The sequence below is a fragment of the Channa argus genome, chromosome 11 (assembly GCF_033026475.1).
Source record: "Channa argus isolate prfri chromosome 11, Channa argus male v1.0, whole genome shotgun sequence".
NCBI lineage: Eukaryota > Metazoa > Chordata > Actinopteri > Anabantiformes > Channidae > Channa > Channa argus.
The window spans coordinates 8,791,538-8,812,957 of record NC_090207.1 but is presented as its reverse complement, the minus strand read 5'-3'; the positions used below and the strand labels follow the sequence as shown (position 1 = coordinate 8,812,957).

The window sequence follows — 21,420 nt, the reverse complement described above, 5'->3', positions numbered from 1 at the left end:
GCAAAAATATTTAATTGTTAAAACATAGTGTCAAGGTATAAAACAGCATAAAAGGAAGTACTCGGGTTTTCATATGAACCCGATTCGAAGTACAGTTACTTCCGAATTGTGCTAAAGTACAGTGTTTGAGTGAGTGTTTCTGAAACCAGAAGTCAGAAAATCTAGAGTTTTACGGTTAAGGTTGAGTTGTTATTACAAGCGGCACGTGAAAGCAGCACACGTAGAGCTTAAGAGACCACGTGATCCACCGGACACTAGGGCACGGAAGGATCCTCCGTCATCAGCAATCGGAGCCGTCTTTCAGGTTGAAGACAGCTGGGAAGGAGCTTCGACATGTGCACTAGGTGAGAACCTCAAATCGATTTTTACTGGAAACGAGTCGTTTTCGGTGTTTTCTGACGCGTAGCGTTAATCATGAATAAAAAAACAGCGGAGTCAGAGCATGATTTTGTTTAATCCTGTTTCCCACATAACTGCTGTGCAATGGCGTGTTTTCTTCAAAATTTTTGTAATTTAGTGGGCTATAGTTAATTTCTTAATTCACAGCTGAAAGTGGAGAAATATGATCCTCCCATGTTGCAAAAGATGTTGGTATTAATTTCTCACCAAATGGCCCCTAGAGTTATTTTGGGCTTAGATTTCAGTTTCATTGTTACTTTCTTTTGTTGTTGGCAGAAGTCATATGATTCCAGAAATGAAAACCTAGAGAAAGTCTTTTGTTATCTCAAGGGAAAATACAGATTTATTTTGATGTTTGTGAGTTAAAGTGATAAGAAAAATACAAAATGAGCTGAGAGAGAGGGGGACTAATAAAATCTTCCAAATCTCAGGAAATTCTGGATGCAATAATATTTGGCAGACAGTCAAAATAAACGGTACAATTCAGGAGCAAAGGTTGCACCTTTTGGAGCAAGTTTTACATGTTCTGCTTGGTACTTAAAGCGCCTAACACGTCTTGTCATTCATCCATCCACACTCACAAATACGCACCGATGGGGGAGCTGCTATGCACCTGGCCATCACTCACCAGGAGCAACGAAGTTGCTAAAGGATACGTCAACATGTGACTTACATTCCACTGCTGTGAACATCATTAAAAATCTCACATTGCATGTGGAACTCAGCCTGAATGTTTGTCAGAATTTGATATGATCTGAGGGGACGGTGGAAAATTCAAAAGTTAACAATTGAGAAACCGTTGGCTGCAAAAATCAGGTTGGTGCCAAAGCGCAGGGAGTTAGAACTAACTTGGTTTGTTTGGACAGTTGCACTAAGTGCTGTTTTGTTTTATCTTTTTAAGTTTATGAAATATAAAGTTACATTGCACTATTGTGCAAATGAACAAAATATATTTGTCCAATGTGCTTAAACTTAATCTACTCTAATAATATGTTCCACTGCAAACTGTAATGTGCACACCAGGTACAAAGTCTTGATTTTGCCCCAGTAAGATAAATTGGTCTTTAAACCAGTGAAAATTTAAAGCTGAGCTCAAAGGTTTTGCAGCTCTTCACACTCACATTAATGATTAATCAACATTGTAAAAATTGACATGAGTCTAATAGCATCACTCTCTGTTCTTTTGTGTTCCACACAATGCTGAAATTGCATTAACTATAAGAGGAAATGAGTTAATTTTCTTCTTTGTCTCCCCAGTGTTCAGCCTGTTGAGTGGACCACAGACCTCAAAAACCAGAAGTGAGTTTCATGAGAAGGGTTGCATTTCTGTTTTTGTGCAGCTCAAGAGTTGTGTTGGATGATTTTGTTGTTTCGTTTGTAGTTTTGATGGCATCGTCTTAGTGACGGAGAGCCATGAAACCCTGCCCTCTGAGCTCGAGCCTCTGAAAGCTCCACTGCAGGACTACAGCTCTGTGAGTGTCTGTTCTAATACCACCTGCAGCCAATAAGCTTCAAAAAGGATCACTCGAGCTTTCTAATCTAAACTGACATGTTCTCAAACACCATGCCAACACCAATTTCAGAATAATTTAAATTTTGAAGTCCAGTTCTCCATTACCGATTTTTAAAAGATCTGCACCTATGCCTCTTCTTAGTGAAAATGCGTACACCTGGAATTAGTTGTCATAAATCTTTAATTTAGGAAATGTAGAATGTGTGAAGTGTCACACATCACAAATGGAATTTAGTTTATTACAACTGAAATAAAGGTTGTTTTTGTTGTGTTTGAATTCTGAGGTTTGTATTTTCTCTAGTATTGAGAAGAGTGGGAATGTCGTGTTTACTAGTGATTTTATTCTTATTTTATTTTATTTATTTTTATCTGATGATCCTCTAGGTGGACAGTGGTCTCAGGGAGGAGGTGGTGGTCCTCAAGGTTCCTGGTCTTCCTGGCAACCGCCTGGTGTTTGCCTCCACTGGCCCCGTAAACCGCGACTATGATGATGTGAGACGTTTCAGTGATGCAGCAGTCAACGGCATTAAACGGTCAGTAGATGATCGCTGGTTTGTTTTACTCCTTGGTGTCTGTCACTGCAGCTTTAGCTTCAGGTTTGCTTTGTGTGTGTTAATTGGTTTGTTCTTTCAGGGCCCTAAAAACTGGCATGCAGCGCCCTCTACTGGTCTGCCCACCACACCAAGGGTACAAAAACAGCACCTTGGTGGCTGCTCTTGGAGCCCTTCATACTCTGTACAAGGTGAGAGAAAGCTGAACAGCTCCTTCTCATTTGTTTTTGTTTTTTTTATGGCTGGAATTATATTTTTTTCCTTTAGGTAGACAGTTTCAAATTAAATGAGCATGCAGTGCCTAAGTTCTGCAATTTCTGTCAAATATGAGATGGTACGAGTAGGAACGCAAAATCAGTCAGAGACCCCCCAACACAATGCACAAAAAACATAAATGCTGAGGTGGCTGAACAGGGGTGAAGCCAGAAAAGGGAAGTTGGATCTTTCCCCATTCATCATTCACTGGTGAGGATTCACTATCACTTCTTCTGCTGCATCCAGTGGCTCGGAGAAAGAAAACTGGTGTTGGAGCTAAAAGCTTTCATTTAGACTCAAGCTCAGAAAATAACTAAACAAACTTAAATGGGCAGTTAATGACATGATGTGAGCTACTAAAACAAAGAAATGAAACACATTTTTTTATTAGATGGGGGAGAGCCTTGATTGGCGACAATTGTTATTAAGTTTAGGATAAGTAAATTAAATTTGACTCTGGGAGTCAACGTGGAAACAAACAACAAAACTCCGAGTTTGTTGAATAGTCTAACAGAGTACTACTTAGCTAATTAACTGTAAACATGTCCCTTTCGTAAACCACTTTTTATATTGTCTCTTCTCCCAAAAGCCCCTGGAAGTGAGAGAGGCAAATGGGAAACCCGCTGACTACAAGGTGTGTGTTCTGGGGCTGTGGGCTGCAGAGGAGGCTCAGGGAAGGAGACTGGTGGAGTTGGCTGAAGCCCTGGAAAGCGGCAGGTTAGTCAAAGATTTCACCTCATTCCCTGCTTAGATTTTGTCACCCTGTGTCATTCGCTCACTGAGCAGTTGTCTTGTTTCCCCTCCTCAGGCTGGCCTACCGTGATATTGGTGGCTCAGACCCTGAGCGTATGGCTGCTCCACGTGTGGCTGAATATGTCCAAGAACTCTTTAAAGACAGCCCTGTGAAGGTAGAAAGAAATATAAAATCATGCACGTGAACTGCAAATTTTTTTGTTGTCTGAAATAGAAATGTGAATTCCACCTCTCCCTTTTCAAGCAGAAGAAACCCTAAAGGTCGCATATCTTCATCCATCCATTACTTGCTACATTACATGTCGACCAGAAAACTGGACAGCTACAGGGTCACATTCCGTGTTCATTCTTTCTTTGTCCCAGTCTCATTTTGCTTCCTAATGTCTTTGCTTCTTTTTTCCTTTAACTTGTGTTAAATTATTAGAATGTAGAAATCCCTCTCGAAGCTGAGACTTTGCTTAGAAACATGGTTGCGCAACATGGCAGCCTCTATGAAAGAGGAACCCCTCCCTGTAGATATTAAAGTCTCATTCTAAGCTAAATCACTTTCACATCAATGACAGCATAACTAAATACTATATTTTGCCATATATTTCTGCTAATAGAGCCCTCTAAATCTTTGAAACCTGCAACTTTAAAATGTTGTTTTTAAGCCCCAAATGTTTTGTTCACCTGTAGGTCGAAGTAGTGAGCGATGTGAATGTCCTGGAAAAAGGCTATCCCTGCCTGGCTGCAGTTAACCGTTGTGCCAACAGTAGGAAAACATACTTTGACGTTATCACACAACTGTACGAGTTTGTTTTTTAAGTGATTGCATACTAACAGTTTGCTCCATATGCAGCTGTACCTCGTCACCAGGCGAGAGTTATCAAACTGCTGTACTGTGGAGAGGGTCCCATCCAGAAGACGCTCATGTTGGTGGGAAAGGTGAGAGACAGCTGTCACACCTCGGAAGAAACTTTTGGACATAGATTGAATGCAACTGAGTTATTTGTATCATGTGAGACAGTGTGCTGGTGCTCAAAAATTAATTTGCAACTATTTGGGTAATTGTTTTATTTACGCTAAAAGAATTATTGGTTCCAGCTTTGTAAACGTTTCTTTGTAATACTTTGTACATGATGGCAAACCAAATACCTTTGGGGTTCTGACAACTAGACCTCTGAAGAAAGTTGCCATGGAATTGAAGTATAAGACCTTGTAAAAACAGTTTTCTGGCATTCTGTAGTCGAACACTGAAATTATACCAAACAATTAGTTGCTGCACTTCCTTAAATCAGGGAAGAAATTTTTAAGGATGAAACAATAGTTTTAAGTTGTTTGGCATTGGCAGAAAATCAAACCTCTTCTTGTGACATCTTCAGGGCATCACCTATGACACTGGTGGAGCTGACATCAAGGCTGGTGGATTCATGGCTGGCATGCACAGGGACAAGTGTGGAGCCGCTGCCGTCGCTGGATTCTTCCAGGTAAATGAGTCCCCTCTGCTCTGGCACAACAACCTCCCAGGCAGAATTTACTATGCTGATAAAGACATTGAGCTCTAGGTTTGGCTCAAACCTGCACTTTATGGCCAAAGAGCACATAAGATCCAACAGCAGTAATGTTTTTCTTGATGCAAGCCCCTATTTGGGGAATGTTAAATTATAGTTCCTGATTGTTCTCCTAAACTGTTTTCAGGATCCCAAATGGTGATTCATATAGTGTGCACAGCTCTTAGATCATCTTAGTACAAGTCCAAGATCCTAACATGTAGACCTTGATAACTTGTCTACCGCTCTGCCACTCACTCAATGTCTCTCTTATCAGATCTTAGCCAAGCTGAGGCCAAGACATCTGAAGGTTGTTGGCACAATGGCCATGGTGCGGAACAGCGTTGGTTCAGGTCAGTTTGATCCCATTTTTCACTATTTGTGTTCCTGTTTTTTTTTTTTTTTTTCTTCTTCTTCTTCTTTCAGTGGGCTCTATGTTACAGCTCCTTCTCTTAGGTGAACATATAGTTTTGTTTCTCAGACTGCTACGTCGCTGATGAGCTGCTGGTGTCCCGTGCGGGTCGTAGGGTGAGAGTGGGAAACACTGACGCAGAGGGACGTATGGTGATGGTTGACCTGCTCTGTGAGATGAAGGAAAAGGTCAGAATTACCAGCATTAATATTTTATTATCTTTATTTATTCAAATACTTTTTTTTAATACATTTACATCCTTTCACTTTTTGTAAAAAAAAAAAAAAAAAAAAAGTTTTTCCCCAACACTCTGCCATGCTCTGCACACCCCTTCAGGTATTAGTAATTATCCAATTACAACAAATATGAATGCTGTAAAATGTTGTGTGGCATATCAATGAGACACCCTCATCATTTTACACCCTGGTGGACTTTTTTTTTTTTTTTTTCCCCAAGTCTCGTGCTGCAGCCGACTTGATTCCCAAAAGTTGCATATTCTAGCTTTAATGATGTCCACAAACCTATGTTTTCTTACTTCCAAGTCAACTTTTTTGAATATTCTTATTTTTACCTCTTTTGTTCATGTTTGGAAATCTATTGTAAGATTTGAGTAGAAATCCCAAAGTACTTTCACTAGCAGAGTTTGAGTTTCTCACATTCGAGACAGAGAAACAGATCTCTTTCCTTGTGAATCTAATTGTGTCTCTGCAGGCCGTTAACGAGACTGCTCCTGAATTGTTTACCATCGCAACTCTGACTGGTCACGCCATTAGAGCCATGGGACCCAACTACTCTGTGAGTGCTGGTGAAACATAGGCAAAACTTTGACTTGGACATTGATATCATACATAGGAAAGTGGAAATATTTTACTGCCGTAGAAATAGTTGCTTATACCGAGTAAAATGTCTTATGACAGATCATCATGGATAATGGACCAGCTCATCGTAATAAGAATGCCACTCAGTGGCAAAAAGGTGCGTAAAAAGAAAAATAACAAATTTATTGCATGCTTTTCTGTTTTAATATAATTTTAAACTGAATTTGTTTCAGGTTTTGTTGGTCAAATCATTTAAAGCATACATTTGTTGATTATTGTGGTGTTCCATTAATTTGTTGCTACTTTTTATTTTTTTTCTGTGCATACAAAAAAGGGCTCGACATTAAACCTGTATGAGGTCCCATTAAAAATGGTCAGTTTTTAGAATTGACCAATTATTTACGGTAATAACACTAATGCAGTTGGAAGACCAGTCATATTTTTCATCATAAATGCATACCATGTCTTGTCCAGCAGATGTTGCTATTGTGACTGTCACATACAGTACTTTGAACAGTAGCTCAACTACTTCCTAGTGGTTTATGCTAAACATTTCTTCTATCACTATTTAACCCATGGTCTTCATACTCTATTGAAGCTGGAGAGATGTTGGGTGATGTGTTCGAGGTTTCCACTATCCGACGTGAGGACTATGAGTTTCACAAAGGCAAGTCTGAGTACGAGGATATTCTGCAGTGCAACAACCTGCCGTCCTCAGCTACACCTCGGGGACATCAGACCCCTGCAGCTTTCCTCATCATGGCCTCAGGGCTCGACAAGGTGCTCATACGTTGTCAAAACAATCTGCTATTTATCCGCATATATCAAAAACAAAAATATGGGTGATGTGCAGCAATTAACTTGTACTGTTATTTTATTTCTGAATTTCTACTGCAGCATGGCGTGGACTCTGGCACCCCTCTGCCATACTCTCACATTGACATTGCCGGTTCTAGTGGTCCTTTCCCTGGGGTCCCAACAGGAGCCCCCATTCTCGCAATGGCAACCAAGTACATCCTGTCAGAACAAATGCCCCAAGAATAAAAAGGCTACAGTCTCTCCACTCAATTGAAACAAAAAAATTGTCATTGTCCACATTTAAATGAAATCCTTGTCCTAATGTTTGTGTAGTTTTTCATCCCTTTAATACCTCAGATTGATTTTCAGTAAGACTCTTTTCTATTTTTGAGAGCTTTTGACGTCTGTTTTATCTGCACCAAGTGCCACGTAACCTTGTTAAGTGGCCTCAGTGTAAACTCAGGGGCTAAATTTTTGTTTGTGTGCAGCAAATCTGGGACAGGGTTGCATAATAATGACTGTACTAATAAAACAAAGTACTCTACATTGATCAATAAAACAAATCAGACATCACTGTGTTCTTATCAACTCATTTTAAACGTCTCATGTAAATGTACTATATTTTATTTACATCATCACATTTGTCTAAAAGCTATAATTACGGTGTAGATCAAGAGCTGAAAACAAATTACAAAAGTAATGTGATCATTTTAAAATATGCATTTTACCACATTAATTAGCCAACATTCTCCAAGGAAAGCAAAGTTAAGAAATTGTACTTTTTAATGCAGTTTTATACATGGATAGATTAACCTTATTGCAGACTCAAAAGAAAAGGTCCACCCCAAATGTATGCCACACACTCAGTCATTAAAAAAAAAAAAGAGATATTTATACTCTAAAACTAAACCTTCATCTGGCTGTGCTTCCACCTCTACCATGATTGCAATGTACAGTTAGTGCTATCTGTAATCAATTTACCTTTCAAAATTAATGGTAAATTTTGTCACAGTAAAATAAAATGGAGTGTTGGGCTGAGCTAAGAAGCTCAAAGTTTTATTGTACATAAATGCTTTGGACAAAGAGACTTTTTGTAAAACTTAAGCATAAGAATAGATTAAAACGACTAGTCATTCCCCGTTAGAACAAATTTGTCCTTTCCAATATGGCCGACAACAGTGTCCACTACTTTAAGCAGTTGGGCGGTCTCAGCAAGAACACGGAAATGACGTGTGACCCCGATTCATAAAAAGATAGCGTTAGCGCGCGCTTCTAGCTCAAACCTTATTCTGCAGTGACATCCGTGTCTGCACTCGTCGAGAAACACACAAAGACTGAACGTTTGAAGTCTCCCCCTCTCTCCTGTTCGGTGATAACTTCAAACTGCAGCCTCCACTTTGACGGAGTAACGCCAAGGCGACGGAAGGGTTTCTTTAACTTATAACTACACACACGTCAAATCTCCACAGCAACCATGTTTGAGGCTCGCCTGGTCCAGGGCTCCATCCTGAAGAAGGTGCTGGAGGCTCTGAAGGATCTGATCACAGAAGCCTGTTGGGACGTCAGCTCGTCCGGCATCTCCCTGCAGAGCATGGACTCCTCTCACGTCTCCCTAGTGCAGCTCACGCTGCGGCACGACGGCTTCGACTCTTACCGCTGCGACAGGAACCTCGCTATGGGAGTCAACCTCAGCAGGTGGATAAAATATCACGCAACTTGGGCAGAAAACGCCGAGTTTGTCTTCGTTGACACCAGTCTGTTGTCTGTGTGCTGTTAGCCTGTAGAGTAATGGCGCATGATGTAACTAACGTTACTTAGGTTGACAGGTCGAGTTGCCAAAGTTTGGTCGCTTCAACAAACTATAAGCAAATGCACGATATTTGTATTTATGACCATTACACATTGCTAAAGTTACATATAACTTCAACAGTCACTTCTGTGACAGTTAGACAAATCGCATTAACTGAGCCTTCTATGCATAATGAAGCTTACAAAGAAAGTAGCCATCTTGGCGGAAAAATGCCCGGGCATGTCTGTCTGATGCGCTGAAAGCTCATCCGGCTCATAGTTAACCTCTTGTTTGTCGGATTTTATATAGCGCGATTTACACATGTTGTTCACATATGGGTCCGTTGTTTAAACGTAGAGTAGTTGTTTTTTGTATTTGGTAGAATTACATTTAGTGCAGTTTTTAGAAGCATTAGTTACGTTGTGATTACGCAGTGACATCATTTGAGCGCCAAAAGCTATCAGCGTAACGTTGGCGGGAATTGTTTTTTAACCCGGGAACTTCCACTTCCGTTTCTGCCTTCTTATGCTCTGTGTTTATTCGTTATGTTATAACGTGCATCGATTCTCTTGGCGGACTTTTTAAAAAAAATGGAAATTATTAGATGTTTGACAGAATAAATCTGCAACTAATTGATAAATTTGTCGTTTCAGTAATTTTCCAAGCGCAAATACCGAGAAAATAACAAATGTTCTGATTCTAGCCTAAGATGTCCGGATTTCTTAGCTTTCCTGTAAAAAAAATGTGCTGCTGCTAACGCTAACTCTTGTTTTCATTATTTATAATATGTATATTTTCTTTTTTCCTTTTTGTTTGTTGTTTCTAGTTCATAACATGTTTTTCCTCTTCTTTCTTACCCAGTATGTCAAAAATCCTCAAATGTGCAGGAAACGAGGACATCATCACGCTCAGAGCAGAAGACAATGCAGACACACTTGCCCTTGTGTTTGAGACCATCAGTAAGGGTTTTAATTTTAGCTTCTTTGCATTAACTCTTGGTAAAGATTAGTGATGCTGAACAATGTATTTTAATTTTTGGTGTCTTATTTATGGCTTTTCCCTCTCTTACAGACCAGGAGAAAGTGTCAGATTATGAGATGAAATTGATGGACCTTGATGTGGAGCAGCTGGGTATTCCAGTAAGTAATCTGCAGTGTGTTTGTCTTTTTGTATCCAACATGCTTTTTGTGTTCATTTTTGATGACCCTTCTCTCACTCTTTGTTCCCCCAGGAGCAGGAGTACAGCTGTGTGGTGAAGATGCCCTCTGGGGAGTTTGCCCGTATCTGCCGTGACTTGTCCCAGATTGGTGATGCCGTGATGATCTCCTGTGCCAAGGACGGTGTGAAGTTCTCTGCCTCAGGAGAGCTGGGCACAGGCAACATCAAGCTGTCCCAGACCAGCAATGTAGACAAAGAGGATGAGGCTGTGAGTAGTGACAGTAGATTTGGTTAAAGGAAGAACGTGAATAACATTTAGCGAATGCACAGTAGAGCTTGACTAGAGATCATTAACATGTATGTTTGTCAGATATACCCTTGTCACAGAAATTCAGTTATTAAATTGGAGCCATGTTATCATATATTCATTTTATGTATGTGACAAATGGCCAAGCACTGGTATCTCTATATACCTCAGCGATCAACTCGGGGCATTTTTATCAAGTAAAAGTTGTATTACACTGACTATGTTAAAGACTGTTTTCGAGCAAAATGCTATTATTTATTAATTCCAGCTTCTCAGTTGTGAACATTAGCTTATTTTGTTGTTTATGAAAATAATTCAAACATGTTTTGGTTTTAATAACTGTCAGACAACAGTGGCACTTCTCTAGAATGTTTATTAGATTTATACTAATTTTTGCTACGATTACGTTCCTAATCGTTGCATTTCACTTTGTGTTTTTAGGTTACTATTGAGATGAACGAACCCGTTCAGCTGATCTTTGCTCTCAACTACCTGAACTTTTTTACCAAGGCTACGCCGCTGTCTAAGACTGTCACACTCAGCATGTCAGCTGATATCCCCCTAGGTAAGTGAATTTACTCTTTTGTTAAGTAAATAGTAGTTTTAGTTCTCAACATATTTTCAAAGTTATTATGATTCTGACTTTACTTTTTCCTCCTCTTCTGCAGTGGTGGAGTACAAAATTGCTGACATGGGACACATCAAATACTACCTGGCACCAAAGATTGATGAAGAGTCCTCCTAAATTGTTTGCCACAGCCCAAAAAGGGAGAATAGAGACAAACAGGTGACTGGGACTGAGTGATTTAAAGGGCTGAAGTGATGGTGAATCACTGTGTCTGAGGTTTCTCCAATGAGATTCACACTAGGGGGTGTAATTGTAAACTTTTATAAGCAGTCAGCAGTATGAAAGTTCTGTGTGATGTGATTAAACCTAACTGATTTAACTTTGAAAACACATTCAGAGCTACTGGCTGTGGTCTGGACAGCCCCAGTGTACAATTCAGCACTTGTTCACTTCGCTTTTGTGTCTATTTTTGCCCATTTTGGGGAACAGATTTCACGTAACCCATTCCTCCTTGTAGATAACACATTTGTAAATACTATCTGTGGTTTCGCACTGTCAAGTCAACCCAAAATGTTTTTGTATTCAATAATTCATTCCAAAATAAATGATTCAACTCTTTTCTAGTATCCTTTGTGGTTCTCACATTTTCAGACAGATTTAGGACAGAGCACGTAGGTCTTTGGCTTTATTCAAAGATTGAGGTCAGTTTTTGATATATCGCCTCATAATCTGCACCCTGGCACAGATGAAAAAACTAAATCATGTTTTGGATTCAGTATACACACTGAAGAAGTGCACTTCATATTTATTCTGTGGGATTAGACAAAACCTTTAGAAATTGTTCTCTTATCTTAGTCCAGTCATAAGATTCATGTTAGTCATGTCTTGAATTTTCTTACTGCACTCTGTTTATGCTGCTGAAGTATTTCATGTACAAAATTAATTTTAAAAGAAAATAAATGGAAGTAGGTTATAGTAGAAATGCTTTAGAATAGAAGTGTAAAATGGCACACAAGGAAAACATGAAGCACTAACCAGGTGTAACCAGTAGATGTTGCTCTTGTGACATTTCCAATTTGAGAAAGAAAAATATTTCTGAAGAAATGCACTTATTTACACATTCCCAAAAACTGTCATATCAAAATGTTTGGCTTAATTTTATTCTCCATGACAGACACCCTTTTAAATTCTCAACAATGAAAGCATAATCTCGACCTGAATTACTGTCTACAACTATCAAAGGAAAGTCATTGCCTTCATGTGTTCCAGCTATTCAGACGAACTAAAGAGATTTCGCATGATTTTCACAACACCACAACTGCGTCATAGATATATTCAGAATTGTTGGTATGGCAGCTTCACAGCTTCATGTCTGTGTTCATGTAGGTCAAGCTAAATAAAGCTGCTGAATATTCACATAATTCACTTAACAAGCAGCCAGAAATGTCAGACACAGACAAGTTGGTGTTTCTAGCAAGTTGTTTACTGTAAAGTAGTGTAGGCCGTCTGGCATATTTAATCCTTTACAAAGCTTCAGTCTTACTCAACCACATCTGTCTAGTGAATTGACCTCGCTGTACACAGCTGTGACATAACATCAGGGAATTTAAATAGAAGCAGCCTCATTGTTCTAAGCTCTTAGGCTGTTAGTTAGTGGTGCTGATGTACATAGATGAGCCACAACATTAATAAAACCAGCGAAGAGGATATTGTTGGTCGCAAGCAGTGAGTCTGTTTTCCATTTCAGTTATTGTATCAAACAGTGAATTTCAGACTTATTACATTGGGTGGACTTTTCTCGACTTCTCCACTAGATAGTAACTTAGGCTGACATTATTTCAAAAGGAAATGCTGTACTAGATGACTAACTTGGTGTTACATTAAATGTTCTGCACTTGGATACCGCTTTTCTGCCTGTTGGTGTGCAAAGCAATTTACACTGCTTCTCATTCACCCTTTCACACTCACAATCATACACACACTCAGGGGATATTTCCCTTGGGCTCTAACAGCACTTCTTCCTTTTTGGCTCACACCAAACACTGCTTTTAGAGATGTTTGTAGACCAATTTAATTACCAGCTGGATGTGTTTCACATGCATGCAGACATAAGTCTATTTTCCTCATACAATGAGACAACAATTCTCATATAAGAGTGTATTTTCCAAAATGTCAAGTATTACTTTATAAAACAAATCATTACACCTTCCCAGTGCCAAGAGGCCTTGTCTCATTCGTCTGAACATTAATGTAAATTTTACTCATAACTGTCCTGGTTGAATGAAGGCAGTCTGAGCTGGAGATAGCAAAGCATATAACAAATTATAACCACACAGATTGACTGGCAGTGTAATCCCAGACTTCTCTAGAATATAAAAAATCCATCTGCTGAAAGGGCTGAGCTTGTAGCTGTGCAGTAGTAAAATAGGATTTTACATTTTGAGGATTTATTTATGCCAAATATATTAGATACATGTATTTCATGATGTCCGCTGAAGTTGCCTAAATCTAAACGAGCTACCAAGGGCTTTCCAATGTGTTCTGAAATGTTCCCCAAAAACTTAGAAGAGAAGCTGAAGTCAATGTCTTTTATTTTCTAAAACACAATGTACTGAAGCTGTGAGTTTACCTGACAGAGCCACTACTTCAGTGAAAAAGTGGAGTACAGAGATGGGACTGTCATCGTAGGAAGTGACGGATAAAGTAAAGCAAGCGATGGCGCAGACATTTAAGCTGTCTCAATATTTAATTAACCTCCACCATCCAGGTTAAGATTCATTATTTCCGGGAACAGAGCTAAGAGTTAGACCTTATTGGAGTTTCCACTTCTGAATTCGACACCATTTCAGACTGTAACCCCTGTAATACTGCATGGATGTCAAGTTTGGAACTTAACTAACTCAAGTACTTTATGAAACAAACTGACTTTAAATCACTGCAAATTCTCATTTGCTTTTGCACAGGTTTCTTTAATTTGCTGGATGACTGTATATATTTAGCATAACTAAACGAATCCAAAAGGTGGTAATTACCATCCCAGCCTAAGCAGTGTTTATTTAACTAACACAATGACCTGCTTATTACTTTCTTCATTTGCATACTCGAGCAGCTGAAGACAACACAGCGCATTCATTTTACATAAACAAGGGCTAAGGCAAGTTGGTTAGTATAGCAACCTTGAATGTGCTTTATTCAAGACATAAATGGCAATAAGACTAGAAATGCATGAAACACATAGATATAGATTTGATTTCCAGGACATTGTTATGTTTTTATAGAGCCAGGCTATCCAGCCGAGAACAAGGTTGGCTATTGACTTGTAGGCAAAACACGTTTTGGGACCATGTTCTATGGTTTTCTTCTCTTTAGTGTTCCAAAATACATACCAATAAAACCCCAAAATATGGCATGATGACTTGTTTGTTGAGAAATCTTCAACGGGAAGTTGGTTTCAGAAAGCTCCATGACTATTCAAAAAGATATGTTGTCAAGTGGTCATGCCAGCTTCTCAACTATTTCTTTCAAAATTAAGAATATTCTGTCCTTTGTCACACAAAGGCCCTCAGTTCTCCCCAGTCGACACGATGATACATTGGTTCTGTAGCTCATAAAATAAAATGTTAAAATGTATTTCAAAACTTTGCTGGGATGCAGCCTGTTCAAGTGAACCTGATGTCTACAGTGATGATAAAGCTGCATTCCTGGATCTCGTTCTCCCCCTGTCTCTCCTCTCCTGGTCTGGCCTTTAAATTGCTTTTTGGAGGCAGGGGATTTTGGTCAGGGAGATAAGGGAAATGGGATGAAACACTCACTGGCTTTCTATCTGTCTTTCTCCGTGAGGCAGGTGGAGTCAGCTGTGCGTGGTACATTTCCTGAGACAGAGGAGAGAGCAGGTTGTACTAGCTCATCCCTCGGGTCAGTGAGGCTGAAGAGATGCCAGCGACGTCTTTCAAGCCCATTCCAAACTGCCATCAGCCTTATCAGCAACAGAAACTGCTTGTAAATGAAAAGTGCCAAACCCTGAAGTTAATTCAGGCTACGAGTGTATCTGTGTTCTGAGCAGGCATGGATGTGCAGTGTACAAAAGTCTCTTTGTTTATCCACTTTAAACAGATTCATGTGCACGTTCTTGTGGTTTTCTCGCCACTTGTCAGTCAGTCAGGTCCTGCAGGGTCGATCCCAACTCTCAGAGCTGACACACTCTTACATAAGCACTCAGTGCTCTGCTGTCTCTCTCCACAAGAGCAGGTTGCATTATTGATATGAGCACAGGCGCATGGCGAGGACATACCAGTCGCACATGCTGAATGATCCGGATACCTCAAGCAGTCCAAAGTTTTGGATATCATTTTTTATATTGGAACGAATTTGAGGAAGGTTTGAGGGAGGTTTTGTGGTGTTAGATGGGGATTCCCTTTCCACAAACCCACCACTTAACTGTTTATGCACACAACCCCATCTCCCTCCCCCACGTTACATTCATACCACCCTCGGTCTCCACTCCACGCTTTGATTTTACACTGTGTGCCTCACAGCCGGCACACATGTATTTCTGACTATGCTCCACGTGTTGAAGTCATCCCTGCATGGATTAGCATATTAATGTGGTGTCCTCTTTGTCCCTGTTTTCTGTCAGTCAGATTTCACAGCAGCAAGGGAAAAGAAGGAAGCGAGGAACAGAGATGGAGGTGTGTGGTGTAGCTTCAGTGTCCCACCTGAATACACTGGGTGCAGGTGGAAAAAAATGTATGTGATGGTTGATCTCAAAATGTTCTCAGTGATTCACTTTGTTGTTTTTTAATATAATGTTTAGAAAAATATCATACTGCTGTTAATTTTGCTCAGATAAAGTATTATTGGTGATCACTTATTCTGTTTCTGAGTTGCACTCCCATCCCATCATTTTAAAATATAAGAACTACATAAGTGACTTGCTAATACATTCTTTCAGCATGCAACTTTATTTTTCTGCTTCATATATTTAAGAGGAAACTGTCACTACATTGATCTTTACTTTTCCAATATTCAAAAGGAGCATATATAATGTGATGTGTCGTTATGGATTAAACTCTCCAAGGGAAACAGTTAGAAAATCAATTTGTTGATTGGATAGCTATTCTGACAGTCAGCTGTGTCATTTTTTATGTAAAAATATCAAGCACTTCATTGTTTCACATTCTAAATGGAGAATTTCCCCCATTTCTTTGCAATTATTTTAAATATTTACTTTTTGCAAGATTACATTTGACAGGGACTAGAGATTTAAGTAAGCATTTAAGATTTAGGGATAAAATGTAATTACTTATCTACTATTACTACTCTCCTTTCGGCTTATCCCGTGAGTTCAGGGTCGCCACAGCAGATCATTGTCCGCATGTTGATTTGGCACAGTTTTTACGCCGGATGCCCTTCCTCACACAACCTTCCCCAATTTCTACCGGGCTTGGACCAGCACTGCATCACTGGGGAGGGGGAATGGGCTGTTAGGGGTTCAGTGTCTTGCCCAGGGACACTTCGACATATAGCCAAGGCCGGGGATCGAACCACTCACCCTGTGGTCCGTAAGATACTGCCTTTATCAACTGAGCTATAGCCGCCCAAAATGTAATGTTATATATAATTATATGTACAATTTTACATGTAAAATGGTAATTATTTAATGAGTTCTGATGCAAAAGACCTTTCAGGCAACCATTCACGTGTAGCTCGTGTCTCAAACTAAACGTATTTTTGTGAAAGAAATGTAATTTTTTTTCCTGCTTAAACATATATTCTGTATAAATTTATTGCAGTCTATTGCGGATGGTCAATGTTATATTGTTGAAACTATTATCACAGCTTTTCATAGTGAGTTAAGTAAAGCTGTCGTCTGCTCTGTGATGACTCACTTAAATCCAATAAGTTTAAATAGTTTTAGAACTGGCACCTGAACAAGTTGCAAGCCAAACAGCACACTTCAATTATTTGCTTGAAAAATAATCAGCAATTTGTGATGATTAATTATTCACTAAAATACTCTTCCAGTTTCAGCTGAGAGGCCCATTTTTATTTAGTATTTTCTAAAATGTTTTAGACTGCAGTAAAATATTTTGTGAAAACCGATTCTACAAATGAATGAATGAGACTGATAATTTACATGGGATGGTGGCCTTTCCTTATTTTGTAGCATATAATGTTTGAGGATTTAACAATATCAAAAGAAAATACTTGGTTTTTGACATTTCTGCACTTTTCATCCAATTACAATCAGACATTTGTCCCTTTCTGTCTGGGGATGCCTTAGTTTGCTACTTAGCAACTGTTTCCACGGAGACAAAGTTGCTCCCGGTCTCACCCCAATCCTCCTTTACAATAAGTCGCCGTTGTCCCTCTGTTTTTTTTTTTTTCATTTCCAGAAGCCTGCTGATGATCAAGCATGATTCTTTAAATGACTTAAATTTATATCATATGGAAACCAAACAGTTTGCTCCACAAAAGACATTACCCAGCACGCAGTGCTCCTCTGTGTGAAGAAATGGTGGATATTGCTGAGCTTTTGGTGCTTTTATTGGTCTGACGAGGGCTGTACAAAGTGTAAGGACAAATATGACACCCTCCTCCCACTTACACACAAACTCTCTTTTTTCCCCTTTGTTGTCAATGTAACTACAAAACACACTGCATTGAGACAATACAGCTCATCACTAATGGCACTGAGACAAATTACACGTCCTTATTCTCACTTTTCCAGTGCATTCAGGTTTCCCAGTTGATGTTTCTGTCAGTCACACACTCACACTTAAGTGGAGAGCAGATTGATCTGTAGTGTGTGATTTTTGACAAACAACTCCACAGAGACACATGGAGATAATAAAATAATATACAGTACAGAAGCTGGGTTCATTCACATATAAATACAAGCGTTGGAGCTACAGACAGATCTATTTTTATCGCTTCTAAAAATAGACTTTCTTCTCCATAGAAACATAAAATCCTTCTGAGGGGTGAGTTACTCTCGAGCTGGTGCTGTTCTGCATGTGTGTATTTGCATGTCTTTCTTTGTGATTCAGTACCATTGTAGTTTTGGCCTGTTCTGTTCTTCAAAGGCCAATGTGAGGGTTTAAGTTTGTGCTTAGAGTTAAACTTAGGATTAGGTTTAGGATAGGAGTTAGGCAAGTAGTGATTAAGGCTAGAGTAAGTCCCAACTAAATGAATATCAGTCAGTGTAATGTCCTCAGAAGTAATGTCTGTCTGTGTGTTATCCTTTTTAAAATGAAAGCAAGGCTGTATCATCCCAGCTGTGAGGCTGTTTCTTAGGGAATCTCTCTCTGTCTGTCTGTCTGTCTGTCTGTCTGTCTGTCTGTGTCTCTGTCTCTCAAGGATTTTACCGTGCGTTGATGATCAACCCCCTTTGAAGCCAAATCAAGTCTTAACAGTTGATGTCTAACAGAGACCACTTCGACGTGTTTTTTTTAAAATTACCATTACGATAATTTCCATCAGGAAGTTTGCACATTGGCTGTTATGAAGTCTCTGTATAGTTTAATCCTGCCGTGAGCTTGAGTAAAGTTTAATTCTTTTGCACTAATTTACTCTGCTGATATTTAAGCACGTTCATTACTTAAATTTGGTCTTTCATTTCAACTCAATCGTTGATCAAGAAATTATTTTAACTGCGTGTTGGAAATCTGATAATATGGCTCAGGTGACAGCTGGAAACTCGCTGAGGTTTTTATGAAAATCAGTAAATGGGCTCATACTTCATGCTTCACTTCCTGCAGATGCTGTCTTAACATTAGAAGACAGATATTTAGATAGATGGTGACTGATTACTACAAAACCCCCTTGTAGTCAAAAGTGATCCATCCATAACTCAGCATGTTTTTAGAGAAATAATTGCTTCATCTTGTTGAGTATTTTCAGCTGAACATTCTCAGAGACACTCTGTAAAGCTTTGTAAATATTAAGTGGTAACAAGCATGTTCTTGTCATTGTTCAGCATCACTTAAGTCTCATGAAAACTCAACTTCTTTCCATTTTTGTCTCATGGTGGGTTCTCTCTTTGCATGAAAGCATCCTTCCTCTTCAGCAGAGACTATGGACGGCCTTGGGGGAGAACCAGCAACTGATGCATCAGCTTCGACTCAATCGTCAGATGTCCTCCAGGGTTCCATCATATTTCTTCTTAGACTGAGGGATTCTTTTTTCTTTTTCTTTTTCTTCCTCTCTATGAGGATGACAAATCAAATGCTGAATTTGGATTTGCAAAAATAGGATGAAGCGAGAAGATAGGTAAGGGTTTTTTTTTTGTGTGTGTGTGTGTGTGTGTGTGTGTGTGTGTGTGTGTGTGTGTGTGTACTTCACTGGCTATTATTGTGAGAACTAGTTTGAGCTTTTGTGTCCTGCATTCTCTTAGATATCTTGAGCTCAGTGAGACTTTAGGTTTTAGGGTTATGGTCTGGGTCAAGTTAAGGGAAAGAGTAAGGGATCATCACGTACATTACATCGTTGCGTTTTCTCACAAAGAGTTCTTAGCTGCTTGTTGTAACCTGATGAATAAAATCCATTTGCAGTTGTTTGGCCTTTGACTGTGGCTGCGGAGACATTATGTTTGTTGAGGTTTGTCTCCTTGAGGGCCACATTGTTGTGCTGTTCTGAAAAACTGTTTTAAGTGGTTTGAAGTTGTGTGAGAGTGGAAATAATCCTATTACTACTTCCACACAATTTAGATGTTACAACAATGTTCTCATCACTTTTTGTCCTGACACAATCAAAGTAATGGGAATATTTCCAGCTGCTGGATGTTGGCACAGTTGAAACAAGTTGTTTTTTGGAGGGAGTTATGTTATTTGAAATTGTATTGGTAACCATGTACAATACTTGCTATACTTGCTACTTTTACATGTTATAATACAGCATAATTATAATTTTAGTTTAAAGTAAAAGTCCTGCAAGTGAATCTGATCAGTTACAAATTCTTTCTGTATCTGATGAGACGATTATATGTTTAGTAATCTTATCTGTTTGTCTTATCTCTGTTACCTACATTGAGTACTTCAACTTTTAATGTATTATCAAAATCTTCCATGTGATACTTACATACTTTGAGTTACAATTTCAGTCCTGGACTTGTAACAGAGTATTGTGGCAATGTAAAAAAGGATATAAATACTGTTACTGCTGTTAACTCCAAGATGGAACATTGTAATAAGGACCTAAATGCAATTATGTCAGGGTTTAATGCAGGTAAAACGTGATTGCACCCCCAGGTAATAAGTTCCTACTTTTCTGTTTACCACCAGTACATCTAGTAAAATTTCCCATAAGAGCCTTTTTCCAAAAGTGCAGCTATAAAATATGGTATTTTAAAATTAAATCCATTGTGCATTTGTTCAAAATGACCTCTGCATGCTGTCAGGCGCTTGTGGAAACACAAATGTGTCTTGAGCTTTCGGGACCATCGAAGCTGTTTTATTTGACAGATGGCCTTTCCTCATTCATCCTGCCGGCTATTTACATTTTCTTGGCTTTTCATTATGCAATCAACGTGATGTGTAAGGATGCTTGACCTGACTTGATTGCTATTTATCATCTTACTGCTCTTTCTCTCTTTCCCTCTCTCTCACTCTGCTCCAGGCAGCTTCACACAGAGCCAAGGTCGCCTAAATTGATTCAATTTCTCACTGAGCACACAGGGATTCTCCACCAGGGCTTTAATTGCATTTCTATACCAATCACTCTCATGACAACCAAGTTCTGTAATCTGAGGCAAAACACACACACACACACACACACACACACACACACACACACACACACACACACACACACACACACACACACACACACACACACATCCACTTTACATGTTTACATTGGCCACATTGATAATAAATGTAAAGATTGTTTTTCTTTTGAAATACCGACCTTAAAGCCTCTTACAATTGCACATATGGATGAATCAATAATTCTAAATATTCTCAAAGATTTGGTAATGGTTGGTAGCACATATTGCTGGACTGTTGCTATACTGTATTTTATGTTTGCTTATAAATAAAACCTGGTTCCTAGGACACGTGTTACATCATTGACTCATTGTATACTTGCGATAAGATCCAGGCTTCACAAATGACAACTGATTATTCGAACCAATATATCTTTTAAGACATGAGATTGTAACTCACAAGTTAGTCTTTGTAATGAGCTAATCACTCATAAAGTCTACATGATGTCTTAAATCTAAAGGTTTTGGAATCTTTATTATAGACCTGACTGAGTCTAAATATTAAAGCAAATTCCAAACATCTGTCCAGGTGTTCACCGCATGTCGCTGTTTTACGCTGAATCATTAGCAGGATAAAATTCACTGACAGCTTGTTGACTGTGTTCGCCCATCATTAAGCTGTAAAAGATAAAAGTTCCCCCTCCAATCCGTGTGTGTGTGTGTGCGCGCGCGCATTCCTTCGCATCCAGCAGAGTGGCAGTCGGAGGTTGAGGGTCCGCGCAGAGAGGACACACTCTGCAGAAACCAGCCCTCAGTGTCGTCGCTGCAGCACAGAGAAACATGCAGGTAGGACACGGACACAAA

At 39.3% G+C, this 21,420-nt stretch overlaps 3 protein-coding genes across 3 annotated transcripts in view; all 3 read left to right on the top strand.

The window, feature by feature from the left end:
- Positions 1-209: 209 nt before the first annotated feature.
- Positions 210-7,604, top strand: zgc:152830 (uncharacterized protein LOC767682 homolog). Its single transcript, XM_067520146.1, has 16 exons — positions 210-344; positions 1,657-1,698; positions 1,781-1,871; positions 2,297-2,445; positions 2,546-2,654; positions 3,308-3,435; positions 3,527-3,626; positions 4,150-4,225; positions 4,313-4,398; positions 4,836-4,940; positions 5,281-5,356; positions 5,485-5,603; positions 6,127-6,210; positions 6,333-6,390; positions 6,832-7,013; positions 7,131-7,604. Exons 1-16 carry the CDS (start codon positions 334-336, stop codon positions 7,275-7,277), a joined length of 1,563 nt encoding a protein of 520 aa, XP_067376247.1. The 5' UTR covers positions 210-333; the 3' UTR covers positions 7,278-7,604.
- Positions 7,605-8,285: 681 nt separating this feature from the next.
- On the top strand, positions 8,286-11,471 carry pcna (proliferating cell nuclear antigen). Its single transcript, XM_067520149.1, has 6 exons — positions 8,286-8,726; positions 9,682-9,779; positions 9,892-9,959; positions 10,052-10,246; positions 10,727-10,850; positions 10,954-11,471. The coding sequence occupies exons 1-6, from the start codon at positions 8,506-8,508 to the stop codon at positions 11,028-11,030; spliced, it is 783 nt and encodes a 260-aa protein (XP_067376250.1). The 5' UTR covers positions 8,286-8,505; the 3' UTR covers positions 11,031-11,471.
- Positions 11,472-21,199: 9,728 nt separating this feature from the next.
- The window catches only part of kcnip3b (Kv channel interacting protein 3b, calsenilin), a 39,207-nt gene continuing 38,986 nt past the window's right edge, over positions 21,200-21,420 (top strand). The window contains exon 1 of the mRNA XM_067520143.1: positions 21,200-21,402. Within this exon, the coding sequence (XP_067376244.1) occupies positions 21,397-21,402 (6 nt within the window). The 5' untranslated portion in view covers positions 21,200-21,396. The remainder of the gene's footprint in view (positions 21,403-21,420) is intronic.

Excerpts from the sequence above, each read along its gene's own strand:
- zgc:152830 (XM_067520146.1), top strand. Across the intron at positions 1,699-1,780 it reads ACAGACCTCAAAAACCAGAA|TTTTGATGGCATCGTCTTAG; the intron begins GTGAGTTTCATG and ends TTTCGTTTGTAG. Across the intron at positions 4,226-4,312 it reads AGTTAACCGTTGTGCCAACA|CTGTACCTCGTCACCAGGCG; the intron begins GTAGGAAAACAT and ends CTCCATATGCAG.
- pcna (XM_067520149.1), top strand. The coding sequence starts at position 8,506 with ATGTTTGAGGCTCGCCTGGTCCAGGGCTCCATCCTGAAGAAGGTGCTG. Across the intron at positions 9,780-9,891 it reads CCTTGTGTTTGAGACCATCA|ACCAGGAGAAAGTGTCAGAT; the intron begins GTAAGGGTTTTA and ends CCTCTCTTACAG. Across the intron at positions 10,851-10,953 it reads GTCAGCTGATATCCCCCTAG|TGGTGGAGTACAAAATTGCT; the intron begins GTAAGTGAATTT and ends CCTCTTCTGCAG.